Source organism: Ostrea edulis, chromosome 1, assembly GCF_947568905.1.
Source record: "Ostrea edulis chromosome 1, xbOstEdul1.1, whole genome shotgun sequence".
Classification (NCBI taxonomy): domain Eukaryota; kingdom Metazoa; phylum Mollusca; class Bivalvia; order Ostreida; family Ostreidae; genus Ostrea; species Ostrea edulis.
The window spans coordinates 86,581,920-86,594,209 of record NC_079164.1 but is presented as its reverse complement, the minus strand read 5'-3'; the positions used below and the strand labels follow the sequence as shown (position 1 = coordinate 86,594,209).

Sequence of the window (12,290 nt, the reverse complement as noted above, 5' to 3'; positions counted from 1 at the left end):
GATTTCATACATATGATAACAATAAATTCTCGGAGTATCTGCGGTTATTTGATAATGAATGTCTTGGTGTAGGTGTCTACAATCGATACATGTACTAATGCATATTTCCTGGTTTGTGCAGGAACCTCTTCAACAATTTATCTACCTCTTATCGTAAACTTCAAACACTTGAGTATCAAATTGTAAACGTCAAGACCTAAGTAACATTACATTATTTTGGAAATTGCAACTCGACATGAACTGAGAGGGAAATCCCCTTTATAAAGATAAATGAGATCATATTATTGTCTTAAAATGAAATTACGAACAATTTGGTAATAAAATGTGCTCTTCGTGTTGAAAGTAACATGTCCAAGGTAACTTATTTGAATTGTCAATTTGTTATGTAGAAGAACTTGTTCAAGTACCCACAAATATTTTTTGTAAGGGAACAAAACGTCATCTGAGTGTATGTCTTTGTACAAGGGCGATTTTATCAGGAAACCTCGATATCAATACGAGATGCAGCTAGACAAAATATATCGACTGTGCCGATGATCATACAGCAAGTATTACCAAGAGACCCAGATACCTTAATCGTACAACAACAATATGTACTATTGATATTTCTTCGTTGCAAAGTTATGGTTATGACAAACAATTCAGAATTGATTGTTTGCAAATAACCTGATATAAGAAACTTTCTAGACTGTTTAAAAGCAATATTGGGTGCCAAGCGTAAACTTGTCACCACTAACGATATCCCAGTGTGCCAGAAACCCTATCAAATTCCACATGCATTACGGAATGAAGTGAAAAGAGAGTTGTCGGCGATGTTAGAAGCGGGTATTGTGAAATCTTCGGTAAGTCCTTATGCATCTCCAGTAGTTATCATTCCTAAGAAAGACAAGACAATTAGGTTCTGTGCGTAGTCTACTGAAAATTAAATCAGGTAACCCAATTTGATCCAGAGCCAAATGCTCAGATTGATGATATCATTGATAGACTCGGGGAAGCAAAGTATTTGAGTAAGGTAGACCTTACGAAGGACTATTGGCAAATCAGTTTGGACGATCGTGTTACACACAAAGCTAGCTTTCTCTCTCACACAGACAGACTAGCTTTCTCACACACAGACAGACTAGCTTTCTCACACACACAGATAGGTTAGCTTTGTCACTCACAAATAGGCTATCTATGTCACTCACAGATAGGCTAGTTTTGTCACTCCCAGATAGACTAGTTTTGTCACACACATATAGGCTAGTTTTGTCACTCCCAGATAGGCTAGTTTTGTCACAGATAGGCTATCTTTGTCACTCACAGATAGGCTAGTTTTGTCACACACAGATAGGCTAGCTATGTCACACACAGATAGGCTAGCTATGTCACACACAGATAGGCTAGCTATGTCACTCACAGATAGGCTAGTTTTGTCACACACAGATAGACTGGCTATGCCACACACAGATAGGCAAGCTATGTCACACACATATAGGCTAGCTATGTCACACACAGACATACTGGCTATGTCACACACATATAGATTAGCTATGTCACACACAGATAGACTGGCTATGTCACACACAGATAGTCAAGCTATATCACACACAGATAGACTAGCTATGTCACACACAGATAGACTGGCTATGCCACACACAGATAGGCAAGCTATGTCACACACATATAGGCTAGCTATGTCACACACAGACATACTGGCTATGTCACACACATATAGGTTAGCTATGTCACACACAGATACACTGTAGGCTAGCTATGTCACACACAGATAGGCTAGCTAGAGAAAAGCGCGTTTGTTACTCCATTTCGTCATTTCCAATTTACTGTACATGTAATTTGGAATGACGAACTCTACTGCAACATTCAACAAGTTGGTAAGAACTGTTTTAGTTAACCATACTACATTTTCAGATCAGTAGAGACTTTTCGAGATCAACCAATCAAAATCACATCTCACTGCTACTATTTCATTCCATTTTCACATATGAATATTGTTCTGACGGATCATCCAATCAAAGACTTATCATTAAAGTACTTCCTCTTCATTGTGATATTCAAATAGTACAAATAGTAAATGTGTAGCTGCTTTTTAGACAAAATCTTTAAAATGTTCATGATGTACTTGCGACATTTCTTTATCCTGCTTGGTGTTGGTATTGCGTGCGGTCAAAAAACAACTAACACCACGGATGAGAAAATTACATCCGACCTGCAGAATAGAGTGTTCTTACTTGAGAAAGCTATTGGAAAAATCCTTACTGGGAATAATGACGCAAATCTTACAAATATCAGTGTCTTGAAGATTCCAAGGGGAGGTAATAAATTATTTTATATATTACATAGCAACTTTACACGTATTTTATCTTTTAGAAAACAACGATTCTTGACGCAGGATTAAGAAATATTCTTTAATATTTACATTTTTAATGTTTTCGCCTTAGATATCTTTACAAATTGTATTGATTGTCATTTCCTCATGAATGTACTGCAGTTGTGAAAATGTGCGTATGAATCTTGATAAATATAGTACTTCTATTCAATCCGACAGAAATGAAAGTATAATGTAGATATATAAATTTGAAAATACATGTCGCGATTGTGGATATGAACTGCAACACTTCACGCCAGCATACATGCACTTTTCACGAAGCACATACGCTCCTCCTGAAGTATAGGCCTGTGTGAAGTGTCCCAGTTCATGACCTCATACATGTATATTTTCAAAAATGAAAATTTCTTAAATCAAGCCAATACATTAAATAGATATCATTGCATTTTACGTATTTTTCACTGAGAAGAATAATATAGTTATCAAGTAATTAGGGCTCACTTCCATATTTAATGCGGCCCACACGAGGTTTTCTATCAACAACAAATTTTGAAGAAGATTAGGACCCGGGGAGGGGGACCGGATACACCCGCCGTGAGTCCTATAACTTGATCAGGTAAACGGAGTTATCCGTAGTCAAAATCAGTGTGTCAATAACGGTCTAACTATTGGTAAGAAGCACACCAGACAGCCATAGGCGTAGCTTGTGTTCGAATATTACCGAGGCAGGGGGTCTGAGGGGCGCAGCCCCCCAGAAGCTATCGACATTTTAACAACGTAAAAGGTGTTTTTTTTTTTTTACCGAGGCAGCTGCCTCGGTTGCCTCAATGGAAGCTACGCCACTGACAGCATTTGGCCCAATGATAGGTTGTATTGGCAAACTAGATCGTTATAACGATCATAGAATTTGCGAAATGCTGACAGTACTGTTGAAACCCCTTCAACTTTGTCAGTAGGCTTCCTCAATCATATGCAGAACAAAATGACCTTCAATTCATCCCCTATATACTCGCCTTACATAACCTCTACTAATGGAATTCAGATTTAAAAAAAGATCTGCAGGTAATAAAAATCTTGAAAAATCTCTTATCAAATAATAAGACAGTGATTATCCTAAAAATTTATATAATAATTCCCATGTAGCATTGACGTATTTTTAAAGAAATTACAATAATATAATATTATGCAGAATCCAAATCTTTAGCACAATAATTTAATATTTCAGCATTCGCATATAGTAAAAAGAATTGTTACATAGGTCTATTTGACCATCCTCTCTGTTATTGTGTACTGACACATTGAGATCCTTTCCTACGCCTAGAATTAATGAAGTCGATCATGATCAACTGATGTCGAGCTTACCGTCACGTATTTTCATAGACATAAGTACAGTTTTGTTACTGACTGTCTACGGATGTGTATTAGTTTGATCTTGTACACGGCTCGGCTTCGCCTCGCTGTCTATGAGATTGATCAACCCAATATATATTCTTAGACAGTCAGTAACAAACTTAATACTATTTATGTAATACCCGTTTAATGTTGATCACAGAAACGTGTTGCTCTGACCCCCAACAGTAAGACAGACAACATTCCGTGTGTGAATTGTCATTTATTGTGATGACAATGTAAAAAGGGGGGATCACCCAGAATGATATACATTGGTACATTTACTATTTAAAATTGCGTAGTGATCTGCCCTGATACAAAACAAATTAATGTAAAACTAAAAATGACACTGTAAAAAGGGGAGATCACCCAGAAATGTATCATACATTGTTGCTAATGAAAGTTGCCTAATGATCTCCCCTGATATAAAACAAAATACTGTAAAATTTAAAAAGTGTAAAAACATATATACAATACAACCCAAAAGTTGGCTTTCAAATACATAATGCCCACAAAAAACAAACAAACGTTTGCAAGCAAAAAAAATTAAAAACAAAAAAACAAAAAACAAAGAAAAAACCCAGAACACTATAGTAAGTGGTTTATTTTCTTGAGGACCATTATATGATAAGAAATCAACACATACACACGAACTGATAATCAAGATGTTGAATGTACATGTATATTGTAATGACATGTATTTAATTATGGTAAAAGTACATGTAAACAATATGTCAACAATTCAACATTACTGCGTTTACTAGCAATTCTGTTAACAACAACAAAAAAGGATATTTTGAAAAGTATTAAAGTGTTGTGTCTAGAAACAGCTCTAAAAATTGGAATTTAAGTATTTCAGTGGTAACAATGACAAGGTGAATACTAGCATACATGTACACTACACTCAAGTCAGTAAAGCTGGTGAACCACTCCTCCCCCACCCCCCATTCTGTTGGCTTCAGAAACGTGAGGCATGACTGTTAGAAAACGAAGAATCTTTCACGATACAAAATTTTATATTGAAAATAGGTGATTTTAAATGTCTGTTTATCCACATGTGAATTAGTGAGTCGTCTCAGTTCATGTAACACGGGGGCTTGTCTTCCGGATTGTGGAAAATAAAAAGTCGAAATAAAAAGTCGCCATCTTGATATAAAAAAAAACCTCTACCACCCCCCTCCGTTCAACACTCGTTTCTGTACTCTAAGAATTTATTGGGTTATCCTGGTAAAAATTGTATGATTCGCTACAGAATTGATTTTCCTAAATGGTGATATACTCGTCGCCGGCCGACATGCGTTCTATCAAAAGTACTACATTGTATGATAAATCATGTTGTAGATGAATAACATATAAAATGTGAATACCTTTCAGGCTTTGGCATTCCTATCCTTAATAGCACACCGATAGCTTTCAGTGCAGCTCAGTCTGGACCAATAAGTGGAATAAGCATTGGATACATTCTGAAGTTTGATAAAGTTATCACCAACCTAGGAAACCACTACAACCCAACAGACGGAATCTTTATCGCACCTGTTCATGGACTCTATATGTTTCACTGGACCATGAACTGTTATAACAGCGGAAGTAATCACTGTGGAACTTCTCTAAGGGTAAACAGCGCCCTAAAAGGTCGAATATATTCGGGTGAGGATGGTAGTGGTTTTTACCATACCGGGTCAAACACGGTGATTGTGGAAGTTCAGGCGGGACAGCATGTGTGGATTCAAACCAGTAACTGGGGAAATGTCTACATGAGACCATGGTCCAGCTTCTCCGGTAGTCTTCTTTCCGTGATGTAGACCCCAGCTTTATGTTCCTGTATTACTTAAACATCCCGTGATGTAGACCCTAGATTTATGTCCCTGTATTACTTAAACATTCCGTGATGTAGATTTATGTCCCTGTATTACTTAAACATTCCGTGATGTAGACCCTAGATTTATGTCCCCTGTATTACTTAAACATTCCGTGATGTAGACCCTAGATTTATGTCCCCTGTATTACTTAAACATTCCGTGATGTAGACCCTAGATTTATGTCCCCTGTATTACTTAAACATCCCGTGATGTAGACCCTAGATTTATGTCCCCTGTATTACTTAAACATCCCGTGATGTAGACCCTAGATTTATGTCCCCTGTATTACTTAAACATTCCGTGATGTAGACCCTAGATTTTTGTCCCTGTATTACATAAACATTCCGTGATATAGATTTATGTCCCCTTTATTACTTAAACATTCCGTGATGTAGATTTATGTCCCCTTTATTACTTAAACATCCCGTGATGTAGACCCTAGATTTATGTCCCCTGTATTACTTAAACATTCCGTGATATAGATTTATGTCCCTGTATTACTTAAACATTCCGTGATGTAGACCCTAGATTTATGTCCCTGTATTACTTAAACATTCCGTGATATAGATTTATGTCCCCTTTATTACTTAAACATTCCGTGATGTAGATTTATGTCCCCTTTATTACTTAAACATCCCGTGATGTAGACCCTAGATTTATGTCCCCTGTATTACTTAAACATCCCGTGATGTAGACCCTAGATTTATGTCCCCTGTATTACTTAAACATTCCGTGATGTAGACCCTAGATTTTTGTCCCTGTATTACATAAACATTCCGTGATATAGATTTATGTCCCCTTTATTACTTAAACATTCCGTGATGTAGATTTATGTCCCCTTTATTACTTAAACATCCCGTGATGTAGACCCTAGATTTATGTCCCCTGTATTACTTAAACATTCCGTGATATAGATTTATGTCCCTGTATTACTTAAACATTCCGTGATGTAGACCATAGATTTATGTCCCTGTATTACTTAAACATTCCGTGATATAGATTTATGTCCCCTTTATTACTTAAACATTCCGTGATGTAGATTTATGTCCCCTTTATTACTTAAACATCCCGTGATGTAGACCCTAGATTTATGTCTCCTATATCACTTAACCATTCCATGATGTAGACCCTAAATTTATGTCCCCTGTATTACTTAAACATTCCGTGATGTAGCCCCATATTTATATAAACATTCCGTGATGTAGCCCCATATTTATATAAACATTGCGTGATGTAGACCCTAGATTTATGTCCCTGTATTACTTAAACATTCCGTGATGTAGACACTAGATTTATGTCCCTGTATTACTTAAACATTCCGTGATGTAGACACTAGATTTATGTCCCTGTATTACTTAAACATTCCGTGATGTAGACACTAGATTTATATCCCCTGTATTACTTAAACAGTCCGTGATGTAGATTTATGTCCCTGTATTACTTAAACATTGAAGTGTGCTTTTGTTGTTATTACTGATTGCTCTTTTAAGTCAAACGCCAACATTGGAGGGATACTTAGTAACAGGCAGAAGCGCGTCATTCAAAGAATAAGGACGATTTAAGGTTTGGAAACATCTTGTTAAATTCAGAACAACAAACCACCATTTTTCTATAGAAGTAGGTAGGCGATATGGAATTCCAGCAATTGATAGAAATTGCACACTCTGCAATACTGGTAATTTACAAGTAGTCGACAAATACCACTTTATTTTGGAATGTAAATTCCTATCCATTTTACGAAAGAATATTTGGCTTCTAGATATTGTGATGTTCCAAATACACCGAAATTTAGAGAATTAATGAGAACATTAAACTTTAAAACATTAAAAAAAACTATGTATATTTATTTCTAAAATCCAGGAGTTAGTCTGCTGTCCTCTCTAACATGTATATTTACAGAATTCCCCAATCTCTTTATAAGTACTGTGCCCCCACCTCTATTTCGTGCTGATGAACATATATGTGTATGTATTATTTATATAATTGTACCCATGGCAATATCGTTTATATAATTATAGAATTACTGTTTATTTATGTACCTCATGAACCAGTGTGAAAGGTTTGAGTGAATAAATAAATCAAATTCAGCTTGTTTCCAGAATTTGGTTGTTATTTAGGTTAGTGTATGAATTTTCCATGCATAGTAATTTTATGTTTGTATCACATTTAGTTCTTTTTCGAGGAAAAAAAATGACAACATGTTTTGGCGTTGTAATTACATGTAATTACCACGTAATGAAAACTAATTTTATTTGAAAAAATGATTTTGATACTTTAGAAGTACATATACTGTTTGCAGCTTACATCACCGCAGCTAAACGTCATAAGGCTATATAGCCATGTCTATGCAGGACAAAATCGTTAGAGAGTAACCAATCCCTAGCGCAATTTACAATAGACAGCAATGATGTCCTTGAGGAGGGGTAAGAAAGTGGATTCAATATAGGTAGATTATATATCATTCAAACAAGAATTCATCCCATCACCTGATAGGCTATATATTATTCAGGAATCTTATGTGTAAAGAGGAAAGCCTCTTTCTGTAGAGTTTGGTTGTACTCTACGTAAACACACCATTGTATGGCAATCTGATTGGTTGCTTAATGGAGTTTGCAGCAGTCATAGCACGTTGGACAGAAAAAGGAATAAAATGGGACATCTTTATAACAAACTTATGCATTCAATATTGGGGTCAATATAAGGATTTACCTACATGTACCATGTCAATACGAGGATTTACATACCATGGAGTGCGACATGAATATTGTACAAAGAATACCTGAATAATCATATTCGCTATAATACTCTAAAACTTCATTGTTATTTCGGATTTCAAACATTTCGGTTGAGCATCACTGAAGAGACGTTATTTGTCGAAATGCGCATCTGTTGCATCAAAATTGGTACCGTATAAGTTTTACATTATGACCCCTGGGTCGAGGCCTCTGCTGGTGGAATGTTAGTCCCCAAGGGTCTCTACAGCCCAGTAGCTAAATACTTCGTTACTAGCTTGAAAATACGGATGTTTATTTAATTGCTGTCATAAAATTTAGAAATTCATTTCAAAATTAAGGATTATCTCCCTCACGCATAGCTCTTATCCTTTGATTCCACATTTTTGGCACACTGTTTTCCCCTATAATAGCTCTAAAACTTCATTGTTATTTCGGATTTCAAACATTTCGGCTGAGCATCACTGAAGAGACATTATTTGTCGAAATGCGCATCTGGTGCATCAAAATTGGTACCGTATAAGTTTTACATTCATCACTATTGTACCACAACATAATGCAAGAAGTGTAAATCAAATGTGGATTCTCAAAAATTCAAAAGAACCTTTAGTAAATCTGAAATCGCAAACCTTTCCCCAAATCAACAGCATTAAAATAAGATTTTTTAACACATTACAGGTCGCGTCCTTCAACAGTCTGATGGAATTCTCCCATGGACACACATTGTGCTCTTTTTTATATTTTTATGAGGCAGACTTCGTCAAAAGTTTCTACATGAGAAGAAGAATCGTTTTCATTCAAATGACGATTCGATACATCCCAGTAAACTCAAAATAAAAGACACTGCATAACCCTCCATATCTGCTTTATGATTTGGATATTTTATTGAACATAGATGTCAACAACAAACAAACAACACAAATAAATGACACCCGAGATGACTTCATCTTCTCCTTCGTCAACTTCCTATATTTGTGTTGTAATATTCAATTATCACTGGATATGGTGTTCATGTCTCTCAATTGATTCGATACGGGAGAGTAAGAGTATGATCTATGAATGATAAAGTTTTAACTCGAGACAGGCTACTAACAAATAAGTTACAGGGGTTTCAATAGTATCGTTTAAAGTCAGTATTTCGCAAATTCTATGGTTGTTACAATTATCTAATTTTGTAAATACAAGGTATCACTGGGTCGAATGCTATCTAAAATATTAGGCCGTTCTTTACGCACGATTTTAACTACGGATTACTCCGTTTACCCGATCAAGATGTATGGCTCACGGCGGATGTGACCATTCAACAGGGATGTTTACTCCTCCTAGGCAACTCTGGTATGTCCAGGGGTCCGTGTTTTCCATCCTCATAATATTGTATCGTTTATAGAATTTGAGATTGAACATTATTCGTTATCTTCATTCTTCATTAACCAAAAAATATCTATAATTCTTTTATAAAATGATCGAATGATTTTAAATATAGGAAATTGCAACTACAACTTACGAAAAATACCTTGTAGATCATCTTTGTTTACAGCTACAGTGCAAGACCTATTCGAATGTGAGTAGAAAAGCGATTTTTTTCATTACCTTGAGGAATGCTACTAGAGTTTACCAAACAATACCTGGCCAGAGCTAAAGTGCAAGACCTTGTCGAAAGTGTCTAGAGACGCGAGATTTTGTAAGACGACCTAAGAATAGTAACTAATCGTATGAATATGGGGATTCTAAATTTATTTTGATAAGATAATGGAGAATCAAGGTTTTGTTTACCCCGAAGGCACTTGAAGTTGAACATGAACTATTTTTCAAGTTAGTTGGATCTCAGCCAATCAGAAAGCTCGGAATTATTCAGTAATACAATCAATTCCCATTGTTGATCATGTAATCGTGAAAGAGGCAGACATGTGTGCATAACAATGCTGAACAAATATAATTATATGTACACTTCATCTTCAAAACATGAAGCATAAACTTTATATCACACATTGTTTTTGCATATACATTTAGTCGAAATTTAATATTCCGGATAATTACATACCACACATCTTTGGCTACAATTTATCATGCTTACTGCCAGATATGAATCATTCAGAGTCGATTCAGAAAATTTTCAAAGGGAAGATTGCGACCAAAGTTTGTACTTTTTCCACCCAATAAAAGGGGCTTTGAAGTCGGCAAAATGGCATGATATGATCTTTTTGAAATATATATAACCGATGAATGACCCTTTTTAAAAATATAAAACAAAAGAGGGGGATGCAACCACCGTAACCCCCTCTAGATCCACCTCTGTCATTGGATTAAGGTACATCACTGCATGGAATATATACATGTATGGAACTCAAACGTTGACTTATTATTTAGACCGTCCCGTGGGGACCTGGGTTAGAATAGGTCCTCAATACCCCCTGCTTGTCGTACGAGGCGACTAAATGGGACGATGCTTAGGATGAGACCGCAAAACTCAAGGTCCCGTGTCACAGCAGGTGTAGCACGATAAAGACCATTCCCTGCTCAAAGACCATAGGCGCCGACCATAGGCTGAAATGCAGTCCTTCACCGGCAGTGGTGCATAATGTCTTCATGAGTGAAATATTCTCGAGAGGGACGTTAAAAAATATTCAATCAATCATATTATTTAGACTAGATTATGTCCTCTGTGGAATTTGAACTTTTAAGGTCCAAATCAAATCCAAGGGTGACTTAATTCTTTGCTTGTTTTCTTAGAAATTCAACAGAAACCTCTTTTGTGGAGAAGCCATAGCTAAACTGAAATATTTTGTCGATGAGGTAAAAACAACAAACCTACAGTTCATATTAAGTAATTGTCTTGTTTATTGAATACTGGGTACCTTCTGTCCAGGTGTACGCCGGAGATTAATAATGACCAATTTCCCGCCTCACTGATCACGTGCACCCATGGCGGTTTATCGAGACAATTAACATTTTGATATAGACTTTTGTACAAAAAATACCGTGGCAAATGGCGATAACGAATTTGGCGTTTTAACGAGAGTTTCAAGTAATAGGAAAAACGTTCTTAGAAAAATGCGGCGTTATAACTAAAATGGCGATGAATTGAGTGGCGATAATTCGAGAATTAACTGTATGTTTTAAAACACACTTTTATTTCAAACTACAGCATTGAGTTCTGTTAGAATTACATGTCTATGATCCACGTATTGCAGTCCTCTTTAAAGGAGAGCAACTTGTTGATTATATTGATTTGTTGTGCGCCCCCTGTATTCAGGGGGAAATGACTCGAGCTGCATTGTGAAAAAATAAATCACATTTTATTCGTGAGAATTTTATTTACGCGTAATTTTGCGAGACTACCCATTCGAAGAAAATTAGTTCTCGCAAATAAACTCTCAAATATACTAGACGTAAGCAATTAGTAATGATTCGCGATAGTTATGTCTCGTGAATAAATACAACACTGCATCCTCATGAAAAGCAGGCCTTACTTAATGAAAGTAATGTGTAGTAGTTCCAGTAATAATCACTAGTATACCTTAAAGCAGAAAAACGCCTACTGCCAATATGATATCAACTGTTCCTTATTTAAAAGTTTTATATTAAAAAAGCGGAAGGAAATACTATAAATAAAAAATAATAGATGCTCATTTAAAGGGAAAGGTAACCCTAACCACATTGTCGCTTTCATGAATAAAGTATGGCTTACTGATATGGTAATTGACAGTTTTTAACTACAAAAATCCTAATTGATTAACAATTAAATCAATATTAATCTATCATGTATTTTAAATTACCCGCCGCTAAGAGAGTGGCCATTGAAGTTTAATTTATGACGTCACACCGTCTATACCGGTTTATTTCATCAGCAACACTATAAACATGACAGGTCACGAACAGTTAAGTTTGGAGCCGTATATATTTGAGCCCGTTCTTTCGCATAAAGAAACTGAGAAAAGAAGACGTTCAGTCGAGTCACAGACCAGGCAGACGGTACACGTT

At 36.0% G+C, this 12,290-nt stretch overlaps 1 protein-coding gene across 1 annotated transcript; it reads left to right on the top strand.

The window, feature by feature from the left end:
* Positions 1–2,043: 2,043 nt before the first annotated feature.
* LOC130046329 (complement C1q-like protein 2) lies at positions 2,044–7,669 on the top strand. Its single transcript, XM_048914996.2, has 2 exons — positions 2,044–2,315; positions 5,093–7,669. Exons 1-2 carry the CDS (start codon positions 2,075–2,077, stop codon positions 5,518–5,520), a joined length of 669 nt encoding a protein of 222 aa, XP_048770953.2. The 5' UTR covers positions 2,044–2,074; the 3' UTR covers positions 5,521–7,669.
* The last annotated feature ends 4,621 nt before the right edge of the window (positions 7,670–12,290 follow it).